Source organism: Excalfactoria chinensis, chromosome 3, assembly GCF_039878825.1.
Source record: "Excalfactoria chinensis isolate bCotChi1 chromosome 3, bCotChi1.hap2, whole genome shotgun sequence".
NCBI lineage: Eukaryota > Metazoa > Chordata > Aves > Galliformes > Phasianidae > Excalfactoria > Excalfactoria chinensis.
The window spans coordinates 65,155,932-65,179,182 of NC_092827.1; the positions used below are offsets into that span (position 1 = coordinate 65,155,932).

General features: G+C 38.3%; 1 protein-coding gene across 1 annotated transcript; it reads left to right on the forward strand.

Moving 5' to 3' along the window:
• Positions 1–2,228: 2,228 nt before the first annotated feature.
• Positions 2,229–21,076, forward strand: CEP43 (centrosomal protein 43). The gene is made up of 12 exons (XM_072333392.1): positions 2,229–2,536; positions 6,895–6,948; positions 8,606–8,660; positions 9,315–9,403; positions 10,808–10,939; positions 11,682–11,765; positions 14,297–14,514; positions 16,799–16,908; positions 17,428–17,496; positions 17,922–17,961; positions 18,570–18,663; positions 19,049–21,076. The coding sequence occupies exons 1-12, from the start codon at positions 2,447–2,449 to the stop codon at positions 19,121–19,123; spliced, it is 1,110 nt and encodes a 369-aa protein (XP_072189493.1). The 5' UTR covers positions 2,229–2,446; the 3' UTR covers positions 19,124–21,076.
• Positions 21,077–23,251: the final 2,175 nt, after the last annotated feature.

Genomic DNA, 23,251 nt, shown 5'->3' on the forward strand with positions numbered 1-23,251 from the left:
ACATTTGCACAGTGAGAAGGAGGATGAGGCAAAATTAACCTCTGCCCTTTCTGTGGCAATAGAAAGAATGTCACGCCAAATGGAACGAGTGATCCATCTGCTGCTGTTCTCAGAAACAGCAGCCCAATGTATGGAAAGCTTCAGGAGTTTTGTTGAAACTTAAATATTGCAGTTCTCCAGAGCCTTGTGTTTGTCACTGAGTCCCCTGTTGTTGCTGAGGGTATCACCCCTCCATCTGGCACGGGAATCTTTACTGCTGCTCATGAGGAGTCAGCAGGGATGGGTGCGTAGTTATTCTCTCCTTCTCAAATGCTATGTTTGCCGAGTAGGGTTGGAGAGAGCAGTCTTTACTGCTGTATGGCACAGCATGCAAAATGCTGTGCTCCAGCATATTTTTGAGGTACTATAGAAATTTACTCTCTGAGGCTGCCAAATCAGCTCTTTGCACTCTGTAAAACTTAGCCCAAAGGCGAGTTTCCCATTACAGTGGATTTAAAGAGGCATTCAATGTTCATCTAAGATTATGTAGGCTCATAAATAACTTGGACAATGAAGCTCTGCTTTTATGTCTTTAGATCATTCATCTTCCATCAGGAAAGGGGTGGCCAGAAGGGATGGAGGGTGATTATTAGTTTTGTTCTAAAATCTTTCCTGTCTTACATCAAAGCAATATTTTTAAATCCTGTATTTTGCAGTAAGAGTCAGTAACACCTACACCAGGAAAAACTCAGTAATTGGAAAAACAAGTGTTCATGGGTCACTCCAAAAGTAATGCCTCATTCATTTACATGGAAACTGTAACAGATAAGAAGAGCACAATAACACTATTAGATAAAGCAAATTCTCAGCTATAAAACACTGTTTCTTCAATATACTCACCATAATTAGCTAATCTGTGTAATGAACTGGTCAAGATGCCCTTCATTTAGTGGTGTGACAGCTGTGCCTAGCCATCCAAAATGTAGCTTGTCTTTCATGTTGTGGTTGCTCATCACCTCACTGTTCTCACATCCGCTTTTTGGTCTCCATAAATACCCAGGAATCATCAATGATGTCTTCCTTTTTTTTTCTTCTGCATGTGGAGCAGGGGGTAGAAGTGCCGCTTCGCTACACAGGGGGCTCGAAACCTGGGAGTTGGACTCGATGATCTCTAAGGTCCCTTCCAACTCGCACGATACTATGATACTATGAAGGAATTCGATTCCACATTTTTGCTTCATATTTATTTCCATGTCAGACACCATTTTGTCAGCCTGCTCCACTGCTACCACCTGTTGCGTGGCAACAAAATGTAATGGAACGCTGGTGGGAATGTTCAGTCTCTACTGAATGACATCATGGGCGATCATAATGAAATAGGAGGCATTACTTTCGGAGCACTCCTCATATTTCTCCAGTTAATTTATGTTGTGCTATCACGAAGCACGTGGTACAATCAGATGAATATTTTGAGTTTCGTCTTTTTTTTAATAATCTCTTTTGCAAACAGAATGATCCCGAGCACCTTTTAGATCTTTCTATTAGGTCTTGAGTTGTATCAGAGGAATGAAATGGTATATGTAATAGCAGGTAGTATGTTTCTGCCTTGTCTTGCTTCTGATGGGGGCTCTGAGAAGCTGGAACTGCACTACCACCTGCTTTAAATAATAATAAAAATGCAGTGCTGTGGGATTTACTAGAATCCAGCTTTGTGCTGAGGTGAAAGACGGTCAGTGTGTCCAACCTGCAGGACTCCTAGCAGCACACCTGTCCTCCCTGGCGGAGCTCAGTATGTCTTAAGGGATGGCCGCAGAATTACTGCCACCTGCTGCACATCCTCCGGAATCGGATCGGCTTCCCACAACGCTTCATTTCATCCGCGGGGCTTTCGTACATTCCCTGGATAGCCGTAACTTCCGAAGTTCTTAATTAAAATGTTGAGATCTTTTAAAGTGAAACTATTAAGAAGTTCGGCCTGGAATAAACAGATGAATCCCAAAGTCAACTCTTGCGGCTGTTTACTATACATCACATCTTACAAGGACGTTACCGTGGTGCTAGACGCTCCCCCGCCGCCCTACGCACCGAGCTGGAGGCACGGCCGGGCAGCAGCTGCTCCCTCAGCGCCCGCCCTCTGCGCTCCGTGGGGGCTGAGGGCTGCGTACGGTTGCGGCCCTCCCGCGGAGCTGAACGGCCGCTGCCGCTTTGAACTTCCCGCGCCCCGCTCCCTTTGGCGATCGCGTTGCGCTTTCGCCGCCGCAGTTTCCACGGTGCTGCGGCTGCGGGAGAGCCGAGCGGACGGGGCATTGCTGCGTCTCGCCGGGCCCGCTTTCGGAGGCAGCCTCTGTCCCGCTGCGCCCCGTGCCCTCGGACCAGCCGCTGGGTGAGTGCCTCCTGCGGCGGCGGCGAATCTGCCGGGCCCGTCCCGCCGCTAGCGCGGTTTGGGCGGTTGTCAGGGAGAAACAAGATGGCGGCGGCAGCGGCGGAGGAGGATACGGAGCTGCGGGACCTGCTGGTGCAGACGCTGGAGAGCAGCGGGGTGCTCAATAAAATCAAGGTGCGAGGGGAAGGCCTCTCCTCGGCGCGCAGCGCTCTCGCGGTGGCGTGTGGGTTGCGCTGTTGGTGCCGGCGGCTGCTGCTACGCTTCGGGGCGTGAGGGTGCTGCGTCCCCTCATGCCGGTACAGGCCCACGCCGGCTGTCACGGCCTGGCGGCGGCGCCCGCCTTCCCGGCACTGCCCACCGCCCGCTCGAGCTGGGGCTTGGCGAGGAGCCGTGTCCGGCGACCGCGTCTCGCAGTAGAGCTGGTGCGCGCTCGCTGCGGGCCTGGCCTATGGGCTGCTCGGCGGGGAGGCGGAGAGCGGCCCGGCGGCTGTGCCCTCTCGTGCAGCGAGTGCAGTGTGGCTGCCGAAGCCACCGTGCTGCTTTCCTGCTGCTGTCCAACCCGCTGAGCCGTGCTGCACGGAGCGCGCAGAATTTCCTTTCTCTTCCACGCGAAAAGATGCTATCGATTATCCTAAGCTGGAGTCCTCAAGGCTCGCTGTTTAAACATAGGTGCGTAGGGTGGTGAAGCTGTGTCTTGGAAATTGGCTGAGCCTCAGAAGGGTATGTCTGCCTACTAATGCCATATTAAAAAGCATTGAATGGAGTGTAGTCAGTTTCCAAGCCTTTAGCCTGGACTTGTGTCAGCAAGGGTACAGAATTGGATTCGGTGGATTCACACTCAAAGCTTTCAGCAATAACCGTTACATACAACAAAGAGCCATACAGATATCAAAGATGAGAACTGTTGAATCTCCTTGTAAGATTGAGGAGAAAAGAAGCTTGGATTTCAAATTAAGAATGGTGGCATTTGTCCACAGAATTCTACTTGAAGCGCTTCAATGAGTGGACAATCATTATTGGTAAACCAGGAATATATGAACAGCTGAAATAGTTGATGGAAGTGAGCACATCCTTGTGTCTGTACTTAGAAGCCCATTGAGTATTGGCTACCTGCGATACTGTTCAACAAAACACCATTATTACTAATATGTTGCTCTTGCATTTCAAATGCATAATCCCTATTTAAATTCCATAAAGAGGTGAAGGGTTTGAGCGCACACAACTGTGTTTTGAGTAGGGTTACTTTCTTCTAGCAAGGTGTCTGAGTAGGCCTTCTGGTCCACCTGTTAACTTCCTCTGTAGTGTCAATCAATAGAAGTATAGTGATAGTAAAATCACAGTCACTTAAAGAGGAATAAAAGCATGAGCACATTAGAACACTGAAGTTCACCTGCTTCCTATGGCCTAATTCCTGCCTTGTGTAGTATGAAAGCTTTTGAACTGCTATGAACAATTTTGAGTTTCATGTCATTTTTTTATTGTAGTCCTCATGTTTGGATAATAGTAAAAGTGTGCAGTATCTAATGTGGTGTATGTTATCCTTAAAGTAGCAAAGCACTTACAGAAATGGGAACTTTTTATATTGGGAGTCACTGTTTAATACCTCACTGTTTAATAATTGGTGTGCTTATGATTAGTGCTGCTCAGTCTGGTACATTATTATTTTGTTTTTCTTGGTTGTTAGCCTTAATTGATATACTGTGTTGTTAGCTATGAGTTGACTGATAATGTTAATGACTTATAAAAGTTGTATGTGACAAACAGCCTTCCAGAAGAACTCATGATGAATGTCCTTAAGTGGTTAGCTCTTAGTTTAGGTTATACCTTGCATTAAATGATAACAATAAAAGTGACAATACCAAAACCACTGTCTTTTTGTTAAAACTAAGGTAAGCATAGTTGCACTCTGTATTGTTATCAAATGGTTGTTTCTTTTGTATTTGTAAATGAGAACTGGCATTTTTCAAGATGGATGAGGCCAGAAATCTTACTGTAGATAATCTAGTCCAACACCCCAGCCATGAGTGTGGACATCTTTCATTGGGTTGTCATATAAGGAAAAAGAGCCACTGTGCTTTCACAGCATTGCTTTGTTGTTTTGTTTGATCTATATCTTTCCTTCTGGGGGAAAAAAGTTTATGCTGCCTGAAATTTTACAGCATCCTTGGAACTTGCTGTTTCTACACATCTGAGGAATAAAAGCATTATGAATGTCATATGACTGTTAATGCCTTGGTCAGCTGATGCTGTTCTTGCTAATTTGATTTCAACCCTGCATAGCTGTGGTGCTGGCTGATAATGTGTTGTGAGAGAAAGTAAAAATACTATTTAAAAAAAAAAAATAATTCTTCATCCTTTTAATTACACTGCTAGCAAGTTTAATGACTTAGACATTGAAGGCTGCCATGGTAAAGTTTTTTCTGCTTAAATGGATGAGGAATGAGGGTAAAAATTACTGTTTCTTCTTAGGGATAGTAGCCTTGCAGCTGGGGAGTGACAGGACAGAGGTAATGAAGCTGCAGTCTCCAGCTTGGTACAAGCTTTAGATACAGGTGCTTATAGTTTGTAAGTCTGGAGTAATCACTAGTGGTTAGACAGCTTGATGCTGTTTGCTTGCTTATAAGCAAAATGACTTGATCACTCTACGCTTATGTGTTTCTATTTCATATAGTAAAATACTCTAGAGACATGCTACATACCTACACGTTGGGATCTACAAGTGGGAGATATTTACAAGTTTCAAATGGCTGTTGACAGTCTGAGATGCAAGGGAGACCGGTGGCATTTCTCAATCTTGGACAACGTACTGCAGCTTTTTCATCCAGTATTTGGTGCATAAGTTGTAGCGGGTGCCTTTTACGAGTGCACTGGTTCAGATTATTGTTGAGATAGGTGTTTGTTACCTTGCTGTTTTTCAGAGAGTACTCCCAAATCAGATGAACGTTTTAGACAAGTCACCTAAAAATGTATTAGTTTATTTGGGGAGCTCTTGAGGTAGTAAGAACTGTTTTCTGTCAGGGAACTGCAGACCCTGAGAGATGTTTTCCCGTATGATCCTTCAGATGGATGTGTAGGATTTGCTGCTTGGAACAAGGTTAACTTAGCTAGACTCTGAAGAGGAGTACAGTCCGGTACAGGAAAGATGTTTCACTGGGACACTGCTCTTACATTGCAACAGCAATCATTAAGAGGTAACGTCTGTTGTGTTGTTCATGGTAGGAAAAGGGAAAATTAATTTTGATTTTGAAACAATGACCCATGTATCTCCTGACTATTTACAGGCAGCAGTTGTCATGTACAGTATCAGCCTTGCTTAAAGTATCATTACTTTAGCTAAGTTCATTGCCATTTAATTAATATGAGCTCATGTCTTCTAAAAGTTTGTAGAGATGTCTACTGAGACTTGGTGCATGCAGGATGGAAAAGAAGCCTGTGGCTTTAGTGGATTCCAGAATGATAGATGTGAAGTCAGTGTAGCTGTCAAGACCTGACTTACAGACCATAATCCTGGTACATCTTACAGCATAACACTGTTTTATCGAAGGGTAAGGGTGAGGAAGTACTGCTACTGTGAATAAAATGTTTCTTGGGCAACAATGGAAAACACCCTGGAGAAACAGGATAGCAGTCTAAGTGAGCACTGCATACAACTGGTAGACAGCCTATAATTTTTCTTATGAGAACTCTTCTTACATTTTTTGCATGACTTATTTTCTTTCAGAAAGCTAGCCAAAGAGGGTTACTTTTAACCTGTTTTTTTTTTTGTTGTTGTTTTTTGTTGTTGTTGTTTTTTTGCTTTGCTAATGTACATGAGGAAATCCAACCATTCTTCAAATTGTTTTTAATTTTAGGTATACAAATTGGTCTCTGAAAACCTTTTTCTCCTTTGGTCTTGAGGAAAATGACATGCAGAGTAGCAGTGTCTTTTGTGGTCACACAGTTTATCTACTGGCCACTTCAAAATGTTTTCTACTGTCATTAACTCTTAATCAGACTACTTTGTTAAATGTAATGCATGTTGTTCATTTAGGGTGTTCAAATGACTGGAGCCAGGCTTTCTTTTCCTTGAGAATTGCTGTTGCTTTGTGTGATCTGACAGGTCATAGGAATTTGTATAATTTAGCACTAGCTTTGAAGAAAGTAGAATCATAAGCTATATGTCTGTGTTTCATGAAAGAATTGTAAATTAGGGGTAGGTGTTTCAAAGCTTCCCCAAAAAGATGGATTTCTGACTTTCAAGGAAAACAAGTGGGAGGTTCTGTGTTTTAGAATCTTCTTGAGGATGAAGAATTTGGGAAGTCTTGTATCAAATCCCTCCTGCCCCACTGCTTCTCTGAAAGCTTTCTCACCCTCAAGTCACGTTGCTTGTATTCCTCAATGTCTTAATTGTGCCGATGTTGTTTACAATTGATGCCAAGTTGCTCGAGGAGCAGCAAGTAGATGTTAAGATACATTCTGGCTCTTAGCATTCTATTTGCATAGGTAAAGCAGCACTTGTAGAAATGCCATTTCATTTTTTTATTATTTGGCAGGCAGAGTTACGAGCAGCTGTTTTTTTGGCATTAGAAGAACAAGAGAAAGTAGAGGTAAGATAATTTTAACTGTTTCAGTTTTGACTTTCTGATGGTTCTTCTTGGATAGTTAAAAATAATTACTTTAATTCTTTATATTTGTGAAGTGTAACAAGAGAAAATTACTATCACTGCGTAAGAGCTTAAAAAAAGAGCTCACAAAGGTCATCTTTCCAGTATTTAGAAATTCAAAGTCTCACATAGCCTTTACTGTAAAACTGCTACCAGGAAACTGTTTATCACTGCTGCTTTTATGTTGCTCGGCTCCATTTGACTAGAATAATTAAATATCTTTTCTTGCCAAATACTACTTTAAAAAATGTCCGATAGACAGCTGGAAATTTTATCCAATCAGAAAAAGTCGTTTGAAATGTAAGGTATTATAGTGGTCGATTTTGAGAAGTTTTATGACCCCTTTTTCTGCCAGCATTGCCTTTTTTCCTGTGTCTGCTTATTCTTTACACCTAGAGAGGAGGGGGTACAGATGCTGTATGTCCAGGCTCTCCATTTTGAAAATGAAGAATGGATAGCTGCCCCTTTCCTCTGCTGTTTTGTTGGTTGTGCTCTTTCCGGAAGAACGCACAACTGCAATAAATGTTATTGTGACAGTGGTAATGATGGGAAGCATGAGTAGTTATTCTATGGCATGAGACTCCATAAGTCAGAAAGGTAACATAAGATTGCTGAGGAAGAAATAATGGAAGAGTGATGTAGCGCCATTTCTTGTGGCAAGTTTAAGCATAATGTGGAGTACCCCTAAAGAGACAAACTTTCCCAAACTATATGAAGGGCAGTAGGGTTGAAGAGAGAGACTTGCTATTCATCTCAGCTCACTCCTTTTCAAAAACCTTTAAAATTATCATGACTTTTTAATGTTACGTTCCAGACACTGAAAGTATATTAATGTTTATCTCTATTCCGAATTCCTAAATACTAGGAAAGTTGTTTTGGTTTGGTTCTTTTAAATACTGGTGAGGGGCTTTCATATGTATGTTAACTATCACTGTGCTATCAAGTGCTGCCTCTAACAGATCCTTTCCTTAAATTTAGTTAGTTTCCTATCCAGGGTGTTTTCATATATTAAGAATGATGTTTGGAATTTCATTTGAAAAATTCCTGAACAATTTTACCTTATCTAAACTCAGCAAATTGATTTATCTCGGCATCTATTAATGGAAAAGAGCATTTTCATAATGTGTTGAATGGTCCTTTAGTTAATAATAATAATAAATAACACTGATTTCTGAAATGCTAACCAACATCCTTGGTTTTGATGATTTGTGAATAAATATTTTTTAAGAATGACCTAACTTCTTTAAATCTGACTTTATATTAAAGAAGCAGCTTGGGAAGTTAATTGATTGACATACCTTTTTAGTTATCAAGTAAATAAAAGTCAGAATACTACTTACAATGTCAAGGTAGTTCTTCCTGCTCTTTAGCATTTATAAAGAAACACTGAGACAATGGCTTTACGGCTTTTGCAGATAAGAGGAATCAATACAGAAGTAGAATTCATAGAAGTGAATGACATGTACCATGTGCTGAATGTATGAGCGTACACCAAAACCCCAAACTGTTGTGATTTATTGATTTTTTTACTATTTTGTTTTTAACTTTTTAATAGCTCAAGGATGTTGTTGATTAACATTTGCTTTTTGCTTTTTGACAGAACAAAGCACCCCTGGTAAATGAAAGCTTGAAGAAATTTTTGAGTACAAAAGATGGTAAGTTCTGCTTACCACGTCTCAAAATTAAAAAGAACAACAAATAATGGATTGAATCTTCCATGACATAAAGTATGCTTTTATTCCTGTCCAATAAAAGCAGTTCTTACAATTGTCTTTGGAATAGAGTATGATCTAGAACTTTTAAGTTAATGTCTCTGAAGTCTTACTTTTAACTGAGGTGACTAGTATGTTTAAGTTAATATTTCATGATGATTAAAGTCACTCTAGGCAGTTAATGGTGAAAACAGATTGTAGAGATACAGTAGCTACCACACATAAGAAAAATGCCAAAGTCATGTTTTTAAAAGATCAGAACAGATGAAAGCAAAGCCAAAACAGAGAGAAACCTCAATCTTTAAACTTGAATTTTGGACACAATTCCTTTTTTTCCCTGTGCTGTTTCTGACTTTAAATAAGTTAAAATGGCTGAGAACTGGTATACAAATTCTGAGCTGGATATGATGTGAACTTGCAGCTAGTCAACTGTGTGATGATAGTTTGAATGTCTAAATGATGTTTGTAGAAGCGTTGATTCAGTGTAGTTGTTCATCTTGAATCAATGCGTGTATTATAACATTGAAATAAGAATCGTTTGTCTGGTATATTTCTACTTAATTTTTACATCTTTAACATTTTTTATTTGTCTTCTAGGTCGTTTGGTGGCAGGTCTTGTTGCAGAATTTCTACGATTTTTCAATCTTGATTTTACGCTGGCTGTTTTTCAGCCTGAATCGAGCACAGTAAGATAAACTAGTTTTTATTTCTGTGTTATGCTGATCCTTTGGAGTGCATGACATTTGCTTGTGTTTGTTCTTATTTTTATTTTTATGGTTTTTTTTAATATTTAGCATGTAAAAGATAAGCTCTGCCATAAAGACAGATTTAAACGTGCCTTTCAATAATTATGATTATTGCCTTTCAAAAGTCAGTGTTTGGTGTGTTAAATTTAAATTAAGCAATTAATAATTAAGCAATTAAATTAAGCAATTAATAATTCTTGGAAAACCATGGGAGACTACACATGAGAGACTGTTTCTATCATCTTACCATGACATAATGTGAGTTAATGTATTTGCATGTGAAAATTAAAATCAAGTAGATGTGCGGTCTGAGAGAAATTTCAGAGAAACAAAGGACTTGGTCACCTAAGTAATTGCTTTTAGGTTTTTGAAACTGAGGTAGCTTTTTTGTCAGACCAGTTTCTCTGTCTCTTTGTGATATAAACATTTTCATAATAAATTTTGGGATTGAAACTGTTCCATTTAATGATTATTTTCTCTTTTTATTTTGTATTCATTTTTATTATTAGTATCTCTTTGTATTTTTTTAATTAAAAAAAAAAAAAAAACTATTCTTATTTAAATAGTACTTTTCTTTTTCTTCACTTGGATTAGATATTGATTTTATTGATTTGGCAAAAATGACCAGATAAATGCTTTGAGCATAGATTAGTACAGCTCAAAACTGAGACTGTACAAATGGTCTCTCACTGTTTCTCAGAACTTCATGTTTCTTTTTAGGGACATTTTTGTGTGCCTCCGGTGGCGCAGCGGTAGAATTCCCGTTTGCAACACCAGGGGGCCCGGGTTCGAATCCCCGCCCTGTGGAGCAGGGGGTAGAAGTGCCGCTCTGCTACACAGAGGGCTCGAATCCCGGGAGTTGGACTCGATGATCTCTAAGGTCCCTTCCAACTCGCACAATACTATGATACTATGATACTATGACTTAATCATGCTGAATTACACATGTGCAACTTGGACAAAGTTTCAAAAGTTGACTGAGACTGCTGTGCTGTGTATCGTGCTGAAAGATTTTACTCTGTTTTCCTGTACTAGTCCCTCTCTGAGCAGTGTCTTTTTATCCTCCTTGTTTTGGTGTGCTTGGCTGGTGTTGTTGTATTTAAAGCAACTTCAGGTGATCAGTGACGAAATTCATGTGCAGATCAAAAGTAAATGATGTCATAACTGCTAGGTCTTTATTCCACATGCAATAGGAAGTCTTCAGTAATCACTGGTTACTCAGATTATTGCTCTATTAAATACAACCAATAAACTTTAGGATTTTGTACAAAGTATATACTGTTTCCTGATTGTTTCTTCTGTGTTGTTATTTCTTTTTTGATTTATTATTTATTTTCCTCACAGCTAAATGGCCTGGATGATCGAGAAACCTTAGCTCGAGATTTGGGAATTACAGAAGAAGGCACTGCGGGTGGTCCCCTATTATTGGAGGTTGTTAGGAAATGTCAGCAGAAGAAGATACCAGGCAATGAAGAAGTAAGTCCAGTTAATGTAATTTCTTTCTTCGTAATCCTTTATTTTTATTTCAGTGATGACAAATGAACTGAAAAACACTTAAATTGTTTCAAGCCTTTCAAGCTAGTATAATGGGAAAATTTTTCAACATAATTATAATTATAATCAACATAAAGAAGTAAACAATGCTGAAAGTTACTGTTCATGCTACCCCTTTAAATTCTATCCTGCCACAGTGTACAAGCATAGGGTGAACCCAAAAAAATGACACACGACATTCTTCCTTTTTTTTTTCTGATTTCTACTGTGATTAGTTAACACCTTTAATGATTGTCTATTGTATCTTTGTACTAATACATTTTTCAGGTCTTAATAAAATTAGAATTGGCTTTTTTAAAGCTTTATAGCTGTTCTTAAAATGAATATTTTAAAAACCTATATATCCGAAAGCACTGAAATATATTAAGGCATTGAGAATGCTATTTTAATGGAGTATATAGTAGTTGCTAATTTAATTAATGAAATCCAACCAGTTTTATTAGTGTCTGTTGTGATTGTGGTTTGGGAGAAAATCCTTTGTACCAACAAGAAACAGTTGGTCCATCAAGCAATTCAGAAGTGGTTGTCATAGTCTTCCTAAGTCAGCAGCATAGTGTCACAGCTTGCATACAGTGTGAGCAGGAACAGTAGTCTTGTTTCTGTTGGGTGATGTTATGACATGATTTGATGTATTTCTAATAAGTATTAATGTGGAACATTTTAGGTTGCCCCAGTTCTAAGTGATGGCTTATGTTCCACGTCAAAATCATCTGATGGAAGATCAAATACACACCCCATACCGAGTAAGGTAGGATGGCTTGTGTGTCGTGAAAAAGTGTACAGGAAAAGCAAAGCAGTGGACTCCTGTGGTACAATGGCATTTACTTCAATAATCAGCAATCATCATTCATTTCTCTGTCACTTTAATTGCTGTTTCATGATTGTTTCTTAAACAGCTTGTATTTCTGTAGTCGACCTTTCAGTGTAATTCTAACCATTTCATTTTTGCTGTAGAAGATAATTCTTGCTTGGCCCAAGCTTAGGGGAAAAAATGCTAATGTTGATTTAAATATTGATGTTAGGTATGAAGCAACAGTGTTACTGTACTCCTAGTTCTGTTTTAGGTTGCTGTTGGATTAGCCAAGAAGTACAATTGGAGATGAGATCACAAGTCATAAGTAATCCATACTGCCTTGCATATGCCACCTTTCACCTTCAATTTGTTTGTGTATGTGTGCACACAGATATCTCAAGGCTGATCTGACCTGACATGCAGAATTGAGTTTTATTCATTTGTTTGCCTTTGATTGAGATTTTTGCATGGCAGTTGTTAACTTGTACCTGTTCGGTAGTGGTTGCAGCTGGCCAGTCTGACACTTGTTAATTAGGGGTAGATGGAAGGAGACAAGCAAGCAGAAAGTGTAAAATCTTGAGGTTTTTTTGGTGGCAGTGGTTGTTTTTTGGTTTTTTTTAGATTAGAAAATTATAATTATTTTTAAAAATGTGTTTTAAGTTATGAATGGAAGTTCTCCAGAAATAGAGCTGAATTGGTTTGTACTGTGACTCAGCAATTGATAGGTATTAGTAGGGATCATACAGGAAGAGGTCAAGACCACAGCTTTTGGTAGCAGCAAGAGTGACATTTATTTAAGTGCAAGTGTGAATCCACACCGATTTACCTTATTAACAACATCTACCCAAGGTAGACACGTTACTCTTTGAACTGTTAGCCGTGCCTAGGCTATCGCTACAATTTGAAAGTGATTATTCCACTTAAGCAAAGCTTTTGGATAGATGAACTCAAGCAAACACCAACTGTTAAGCTTCCAGTGTCTCACACAAGGTAGCAGCAGCTCATTCCCTCATTCCCTGGGATGAGGGAGAGAAGTGAAAACGGCCTGTAATGTCTCTTTTGCTCTGGTCAGGATATCACTAAGATCTTAATTTTCAGCAGCTCTGTGCCGTGGGGACAGCAAGTCAGAAAAGTATTGGAACTGCCACTTACAGGTATTTTTCTTGCCTTGAAAAAGCAGAGTTACTGCCAACAGTTGAATGTAGTTCTGTGACTGAGATAAAATGACTTCTTTAAAGTTTCATGGCTCGTGGTTTGAAAAACCGTACTTTAGCCTTTTAAGTGAAAGATAGTGGCTGATTTTTAAACAAAATCAAAACAGAAACATCCCACAAAACCGCCTATGGTCAGTGCAGCCTGTATGCTGCTTATTTGGAACAAACAACGTTATTGGTTTTGTTTCGAAATTGTTGCTATTGTTGGTGTGTAGAGTTTGTAAAGTAAATAGATCTTCTCATTGCTTTCATTTTCATTTTGTTGCACAAAGATGATATCTACATAAATTTAAATGTTGATCACTGGGCCACAAGCTTTGCAAGGAAAGGAGTTGATTTGTATTACCTGATTGTACTATATATAGAGCAGTCCTTAAGAGCATGAGTATTTATAGAACTGAGCCATGAGCATGATTGGAAGACTGAAAGTTACTTATTCTTAGATACCTTGTTTGTACCGTTTTTTCCCCTCCAAATTCTAATTATCTGCGGTCCTGTTACATTTGCTGCTTGGAACGTTGTATTACTTCACAGATGGCCATTTGGTGTAGTTTTCAGCTTGGTTTTAGAGACATTCTCAGGTAAGCAGGTCTATCACTGAAAATTGAGAGTCAGTATATGAGCTTCTGTGGCTTGTTATGTTCCAAGCCATTTCAACTACACAATTCACATTTGTATTCTCTTAGTGAAATTACAACATCGGGCAAGCTTTCTTTTGCATGAAACTGGAAAGATTTTTGAAGATAGGTTAAAAGTATTTCTTTTTCTTTTTTTTAAGATGGTGTCATTTACATGAGTTTAAATTGATTATTTTGGAACTGTTGACTTTAATTCAAAGTAACACTAATAAGAAAAAAATCACGTCATGTCACATGCTTTAAAAATGTCTTTGAAGGTAGAACTTAAAAGTAGCATGTATGTAGATTTCTTCATTTGATGATCATCTTCTTTCCAAAAGGATTGCTCTTTTAGTGGGGTTCATTTAGATATAAAACCAGAGGATAGAACAAACTTATTTTAACAGACAGTAACAAAAAGGATTTTTCTAAAGTGGTTTAAAAGCAGCGTTTTTTCTGTTGTATGATTTCTGATGGGTACAGAGAAGTACTAATAACATCTAAAGGACTTTTAAAGAAGCAGTGTTTGGTTAATATTATGATATGTGTATACTACTGCTTACAGTGTTTTAAGAAATAAGAACAGTTTGTGTGGGCTTTCTTGAAGAGAAATTACCTTTTCTTTCAGTGAGGTCTGTTTTCTTTATCTTTGAAGGTTACTGAAGCTACTCAGAGTGATACAAGTGTCTCGTCAGGGGAAGCCAGCAAAAGAAGCATTCATTTTCTGCCTAATGAAACAAAACTAGATCCTCAGTTGCAAAACAAAGACTTAAATACCAAAGAAAAAAGTGATCCAGGTGTGGATGAAGATGATATAGAGGGAGATTCTTTTTTTGATGATCCTATACCCAAACCAGAAAGAACCTATGGCTGGTAAGTGGTGTGGAGAGACATAGGTTTCTTTTGTGCTCAGTATGCTTGCACACCTTCAGGAGCTAGCTGACATTTGATTGCTCACCCTTTGTAAATGCAAGTGAACTGTTTTGTTTCTGAAATGCACGTCTCTGATCTCTTGAATGTACCAGAGGGAAAAAACCTATCACTCTGAGGTGCATCAGTTATGCCATATAACGTCCCCAGTGTATTTCTTTTCTGGAATGAACATGTGTGAGTTACAGGTGCCAATGTTTCTTGTTGCAGCAGAGCTGCAGTTGTGATTAACACTAAAAGACGTGAAAAATGAGAAGAGTGGTGCTTTAGATATTTGTATAACTTTGTAAGGAATACAAAATATCTGGCAAATATGTCAACTGTAAGTCTAAGTAACGCTTCCTCACCACTGAGGGTTTCCTCTTCACACCACAATACTTTCTGTGTGTGGCTCTGTTTTCAACAAGTTGTTTTTTTCTGTGGCCAGATCTGATCACTGGTTCTTGCTTCAAATGGTATTTTTCAGTGATTGAATTGTACAACAGTTTTGTTACAAAAGTGTACAACTTATCTATGGGTATTCTGCTTAGAGACATGGTTATTTTGGAGCTTTGTTTAACTATCTACTGAGAAAAGCTGGAAGATCATTTCATGGTGTTCTTTTGCTGTTTCTTTCTAAGAAGTTACTGGACTCTAAGAAAAAGATCATTTATTATTTGTTTTTCACTGGATAAGTATAAGGAACAGAGATATTTTTTTTTTTCCACAAAGGGCGGTGACTTTTCTGGGTGCAATATTATGTTACAAATTTCCCTACTGTATGAGTTCATTTTTCCTTTTTCTAACTGGAATTATCGGTGCAATTGCTCTTCCTTATTCAGGAGCGTCAAATGGCTGTTAACCAAAATCTATCCATTGTAACACATGATTTAGGAAGTTCCACACAAATGTGTGCAATAACATCTTTACGGTGAGGGTGACGGAGCACTGGAACAGGCTGCCCAGGGGGTTGTAGAGTCTCCTCTGGAGATATTCAAGACCCGCCTGGGTGCCTACCTGTGTGACCTGGTGTAGGGAACCTGCTTTGGCAGGGGGGTTGGACTCAATGATCTCTGGAGGCCTCTTCCAACCCTTATGATTCTGTTGCAATGCCATGAAATAGGTTTAAATGATGAGGTGGAATACTGAAAATATAATGAGAGTTTTCTTAGTGAATAAACTTCCTTTAGAAGAAGTAGTAAAGTCACAGTCCACCAACTAGTGGATTTGTACCTTCTAACATTACTGTGATTTACATATTATAGTAATATAATAAGCAAGAGAAAAATGGATAGATTTTTCAGATGAAATAAATGCTGGTGCACCTGAATGTGAAAGTGCGGTTAGGAGGGGAACAAGCATTACTTGTTTTACAAAAAGCATACGTTCTTTTGCCCCTGGAGGAAGGATTCTTTGTAAAAGGAAGGGAGCAAAGATTTAGTAAGGGTTGATTAAGAATTGGCCCAAGCTCTCGCTTGCACAAGATCTGACTCGTTCAAAATGTAGGTGTTAAATTACAGATATTTTGATGACCTAGATATAATGAACGATTCAGATGATACTGTTCAATGTTGATAGGGATACAATCAGAAGAACAGACAAGTCCAACAATATCACATGCGAAAATCGCGGCCTCTTTTTTTGATAATGATTTCTGTATTCTTTTTGGCAATTATATATATATATATTTATTTATTTGAACTTGATATTTCACATATATGAGCACAATGAGTAGTAGTAGTCAAGTCAACTGTAACTGGTGGTAATGAGATCTATTTTGCTATAACTGAGAAGTTTCCCTTCTGTTGGGCTGAGTGCTCTTGGGGATTAATAGTTTCATCGGGCCTAATCTTTTGATTCTAAACTAAGCTAAGCTGACTTAAATTCTGACCTGTGTCTGAATATATCTGAATCTTTCTTCTTTTGACTTTGTTTACATGTGTGTAATAAAAAAGCCCTTTGTTAAAAGTGATGGTGCTAAAGAAGGTGTGGAAGTTCTGTTGGAGAAGGATGTCTGTCAGAAGCCTTTGCATAGATGAGAAAGTGACCTTCTTGGTGAATGTCTTGCTTGACACTTGTGCTAGCTAATAACTGTTCTTAGACTGCAAAACGGATAGTCCATTTCCTTTATTCTTTTTGCTATCTATATGGCTGTTCTAATTTTATGATAACTGAATAAGTAATAAAAAAGAAAGTCACTTATATGCATTTTTACAGCCCTGTGGAATACTTGTTTGGTTTGTTTCAGGAAAACTGATTCTAATAAAGCAGGAGGTCTAGCATCCCTTTCTGATGCACCACCTCTGAAAAGTGGGTTAAGTTCTCTGACTGCTGCACCTTCTCTAAAGGAGCCCGATGGTAAGTTTTCACATCTTGTTGTGTTTTGATGAATGTAGGAGATATATATCCCTACACACAGACTATTTGTTATGTTGTGGGAAATAAGTATGAGATAAGTTGCCTATATCTGGACATCATCTGTTTGGAATGTGCTTTTTTTAATGCCCATTTCTGACTGACAGCATACTGCTTTTTTGCCAGATTGACACTTTTTGTATTTTGGAGCATGAAATACCTACTTCCATTTTCTGTGTAAAGCAGTTTACAAGAGTTTAAAATCCTGCTGCTCATTTTCAACTTTTACTATGTTATCTACATGAATTCTGTTGAGATATCTAGGGAGATTTGCAAAAGACTCTTGAATGCTGGGAGATGGTCTATTGTTGTTTATGTCTTTAAATGTTAGCACAGTTCAGACCTGAAAGTTGAATGTAATACTTATAGTATATTACAATACAATGGTTACTATAGATTGTGCAAGTGGGAACTTATTGTAGTCACAAGCAATATTTTTTATATGGTTTGGTTTTCCTGCAGATTTAAATAGAAACTCTGTTTTGAAAGACCTGCGGTTGGTGAATGCAAAACTGGGATCTTTAGAATTAGGTAAGTAACAACTAGGCATGATTTAGCTTGGACGTTTTCAACTCAAAGCTCTGGTCCAGCCTCCTAGAGGAATCTGAGAAAATGAAATACCCATATTGAAAGAGGATCTTCGTTTTCTGTTATTGTGTTGGAAAACACTGTGAGACCTACTGGAGTTAGGAGCAAGATCAGAAGAAATACAGTGAAGTGTAAACTTTTGAGTTTCGTAAGCAGATCAGTATTTTATGCATGCAGCAAAAAATTGACTTAATCCATTTGTACTTTTCTAATATCAGATGATGTATTTTGTCATGTAGGTTCCTAAGAAAAGAGAAGATTTGAATGCTTTTGTTTTTTTTCTAAGTAACCAGATGAGTTTTGATTTTTCATTTGCATTTCCTGAAAAATAAAGTTCTTTTTATTAATTCCTTCTAAAAATTGTTTAGGAAACGGAGATGATGATGAGTACGCTGATGACTTCAACAGGTAAGGGAGAGATGATGTTGCAGGAGCACAGTATTTAATACATTATAGACATATTTGGTGACATACTTAGATGAACTCATATTCTAGCTAGTCAATATTGCTGGCACCTGCAAGTATCTCTGAACTCCTCTAAACTTCAATTTGTTAGTAAATAGAGTTAGAAACCCTTTTAAGGAAGAAAAAAAAAAAAGCAAAACGCATTGCTTTGGTGTAGGTCTTAATGAGTCCATTAAAAGCCTGATGTTAACTTTAACATACTCTCTGACTTTAAGTTGCTTGTTAACTGAAGGTTTTTCGTTTCCTAAACTGTGCACTTGGGGATATTTTAATGCTTAATTAATGCTATTAGGCAATTTTTCCATTAAAAGAAAAAGAAAAGCATCGTGAATAGTCAGTAATAAATATTTAAGAGCTTCATCCTTTTAATCAAGATATTAATATTGTAAACTGTATGACTGAGGCATAAGCTAGTATTTATCATGGCTCCTTCTATGTAGATGGCCTTTAGTTATTATGGGTTTCTAACTAACTTCATATTTAACTTGCTATGAATATAAATGTAATGCTTGGATATTTGAAATGGAAGTTCTAATTTTCTTTCTTCTTAGTACAAGCCATCGCTCAGAGAAAAGTGATGTCAGTATTGGTGAAGAAATAGATGAAATTTCGGTGGAAACAGAAGACTTGAATGCCAGTGATAAAGTATGATTCTTTTAAGTTTGTTCTTTCCATTTTTAACCTCCTGTGGAGGAATGTGCTTCTATCACGGGTTCCTAAGTTATTTCTTAGTCTTGTTATTTGTTGTGTTCTGTATTTTTACATGTTGCATTCCTGTCAAGTTAGGTATTATACTGATTTAACAAAAACAACAAGTTGTTTGTTAGCACTATTCACTCTTCATATAAAACAGGTTTGCTACTGGTTTAGTATCCAGCATATGGAGGCCTTATCCTTTATTTCAAGATCTATCTGTGCACCTCCAGAATGAGCTGAAGTCCCAATGAAAGGATATGATGTGAAAGATTTTGTGAAATAATGCTTATTTTTTTCTATAATTTCTGAGCTTGTGGTTTCATTTGTTTTCTAGCTTGAAGACATCACACAAGACCATACCATTTCTCAGTTCAGTGATGCTGCAGATTATCTAGAAGATGTAGCATAGAATTGGACAGCAAAAACGTTTCATTGTGCTGGACTAGAAGACGACTGTGGACTGTTAAATTCAGACAATCACTTTTTGCTGGAACGTCCACTCCCTATTTGTGCCTTGTTTATTAAAGACTGGAGGTGGAGAGGGCTTCTTTACAAGACGTAAACGAAATGATGTGTTCCCATTTGAATCTGGTACTGGAATTACTTTTTTCGTTTGGTTCAGCCAAACCTTTTACAGCAGGAGTTGGATTTTCCAAGCAGAATGTCCATTGCTGGCAGTGGGCATAATAAAAAGCAGTCTACAAGGAAACATCTACACGGAGTCATGTGGCTTTATAATGAACTTGCACTGTTACTGTAACAGTTTGAAACGTTTTTAATGATAACCAAAGCAAGAACCTTCAGAGACAGTGCTTCAACTTCTGCTTCTTTTTAACAGTTTTGTCCAGTCAACATGTCATACATGGTCATAGTAAATCTAGCCACAATATCTAAGCGCTCCAGACTGACTTGAAACTACTGTTTTTTCAGACTTTTTTGAAAGTTGGACTTTTTAGAAAGACGTATCAAGTTGAGCATATCTAAATTTAGCTAAGTTTAGGAGCTAAATTTAGTACTAATCCTAACTGAATATTCTTGTTTAAATATGTTTGTCAGACCATTGATGTTAAGACCTAAGGTGTTTTTATGTATGATAATTTCATTAGTGTTATTGGTTGTTAAATCACGAACATCGATTATGTACGGATCCGCAAATCGTTATATATATTTTTACAGTTTTTAACAGTGTGGAAAAGGTTTGTGGAGCTGCTCTTATTGAGGGCTCTTCCATTGCTGTAAACTCATTTCTATTCTTGAAAATTCTCGCAGCACAAAAATGAGCACTAAAAAGTGGAACCGCTAAACGTCTGTTTTTCAGATACTGATTGCCATAGAGAAATAAATCCAGATATTTGAAACACCGTACTGAAGACGTTATCAGTGCTAAGTTCTAGCTAAGAGCAAATTTCAGTGTATTCATTATATTCTTCCAAAACAGAGTTAGTAACAGAAACAGTGACAGTTCCGTAACGATGCCATTGTGCGTGGCGCTGCTGTAATATATAGGTCATGGACATTTATAGTACTGAAACAAGACTTCAAAATGTGCACTTTTTGAACATTGTGAACGCATTTGGAAAATGTACATAAATATAAATAACTTATCTTTTTTTCAACACTTTGTAATTTTCTTTTTCCAGGAAAACTGCTGGCCTCTCATCAGTGGCCACCTCAGAAGTAGCATACTAAACTAAAGCCATTGGTTAAGTAAATAGAGCTGCTACTAGCCTTGGATGCTGACTTGGATCTTTCTCGCACTGGGCCAGCAGGCATGGAGCAGTGCTGGAAGGTTAGGCTTTTGTAGTACATAAATAATGAGAATAGAGGGGAAAAGTTGTGCCTTTTATTTATGTGCGCCCCAAAATAAGCCAGCAAAAAGCACCAAAATATTTAGTCACCTTTAACTTCTGACTTTGTGCCATGTTGTAGCAGCTTAACACAGGAGAATTTTTTTTTACACCCAAAAATTAATGTGCCATAGGCTTCAGATAACAATGATATTGCAAAGAAATAACGTACCGTGTGTAAAAATTACTTGAACTATGGAGGAATCTGTGTCTCAAGATACTACACGTTAAAAGGCTTTTTTCTAATTGAAATCTTTTTAAAGATAGCAATAACATGTCTGAAGGATGTAAAATTCGCCTAGCACACGTGGGAACAATTAATTGCCGACGTTCATTTTTAAGGTGTGTGGAATAATGTAGAGACAGCGCCATTTGCATTTTTTTTGTGTCTTGAGAAAACATGGTTTCGTTACCTGTTAGCTGTAGGATATCTTGCAGTCTGTCATACCAAAAGAAGCTAAAACTTTATTAAATTATTTTTAATTGCATATGGAGATGTGGCCTTTAACTAATTAGCTACTTTAAATGTTACCATGACTTCCGTTAACAGCAAAGTGTTTTCTCTTTCCTTGGGGACTGATTGGAGACCTTGCACTTTGATTCTCGTTTAAGGAAATGCCAAAAAGTGGTAAGTCTCCTGTGAGGTTTTGCTGAATTGTGTATAATAACTTGCAAAATAAAGCAATTAAGCTGGCTAAATTGTAATTTTGAGACTCATTGAATGAAGTAAAATAAGTCTTAATTGTTTAGGAAGTTCGGGAAGCCCTGTGGGTTTGGGGGATTTTATTGAAGAAGGTTTTTTCATTTGTTTTCCTTTCCAGAGTCAGTCTAGTCTGCAGCTGTGTGTGTGTGTGTGTGTGTGTGTGTGTGTGTGTGTGTGTGTGCTTAAGTTTCTTTTAAGCACAGTGGATCCTGCCATTTCTCATATTGATTCGTAAAGTCTGAGTTTTTGGGTGTTGGTCTGAGTTGTCAGATATCTTATGAGTCAGCAGAGAGGGGGAAAAAGAATACTACCTTTATTGGCAAAATGTTGCCTTGTTTAGTTCAACTGAGTTATTTAAAGATGACTGACAAGTTTAGCTCTTGAATGCTTGTTTTGTTGTACATTTTAAACCATCTTGCTTGGTATTCTACACTTGACTCCCTCCCTTAAGGACAGTTGTGTACTCAACCTCATCTGCATGTTAGAATGAACAACTAGAGTCCCAGAGATGGGAATGTTCCTGTCTGCTGTATTTCTTCTGTCGTTTCCCAGATAGTTTTGTGAACAGGGAAGGAACTGTCTGAGAAAAACACTTAAAGTTTTGACAGTGTTCTTATTTATTCTCATTTAGCACTTCAGAAGGCCTAAAACACTCCTGTAGATGACAAATGAATTGGGTGCTGATGGCAAATAAGATGCATGTTTGTTTGCATTTTAGCATAGTAGTTGTCACTAAAGAAATACTTCATGCAAAACCAAGCTTCCTTTCCAGGAAACAATGCATTCTTGGATAGTTGAGTTTGATTATAGACAAGAGCTAACTAATAACTACAAACTTCTGTTTTTAGTATTGTCTAGACTGCAGGAATTGAATCTCAGCAAGATGACTACAGAGTTTACTGTTTGTTTCACAAATGCCAGATGTTCGGTAGGTCTCTCCTTTTTTCTTTCATTGTTTTCATTGTAAGCGAAGGTCAAAAAGGAGTTAAATCATAAAGGGTGCAGTTGTGGTAGATTTCATTCATCCTGAAGCAAAATCTTTTACAGACTAGATATAGTCAAGTATTGCGTAACAGAAGTCACGACGTGACTGTCCTGATTTCACTTGGCTACGCGATGTCATTAACTTAGATTGAACTTCTGCAATGGCCACTGAAAGTGTCAGTTCCTTTGTGCATCACAAACAGTACAGCATTCCATTAAAAATGAAAAAGAAATGCCTCATGACCTCGTGCATACAGTTCCTGTTTTGTTTTGAGGTGTGATTTTTAAATACAGAATAATAGGAAAAATACATGAGCTGTCCTTATATGTACAAAGTGTCACTTTGAACATGCCCATAGACTTGAATGTTTACCTGTCAGGGAAAAGTCTGGTAATGAAGTGTGGAAAGGGGATGGAGCTTTGCTCTGTTGCATAAAACTATCCAATGACTGATGGATTATAACAAAACTGAACATAAAAGCTTACTTTGGGGAGCATTTGCTTCATGCAGTGAGCTGAATGTTTGCTTTTAGAGCTGCTGTTTTAGCGTGTTATTTGATCCAGGGGAAAAGAAGCTTCTCAAAATGCTTTTCAAAGCAAGCAGCAGGAAAAAAGCTGCAGGCCTCATGCTCATGAGCTAAATGAAGCGCAGCAGAGAACTGAAAGACAGAAGGAGGAGTTGAACTACGGGCAGGAAATCTAATGGGGCTGAAGCAGGTGTGAATCAGGTTTCAGTGTGTTAGGATCAGCATCCCTGCTGCTCCCAGCATGCATGAGGTGTAAGAAATATAGCCACGTACTGGAGCTTGGAAGCTGCTTGCTGAGCAGTGAGGAGAGCAGTCTTGTCTTCATCTTTGTGCTTAACACTGTGACTACCATGAGCAAACAGCAGTAATGGAGCTGGTGGAAGGAGGACAGAAAAGCCATAGGCAATGTGGGAAACCAGTATCATCGAAGTCATGATGGTGACAAGACAGGATGTGTGTACGGAGGGAGAGGATCA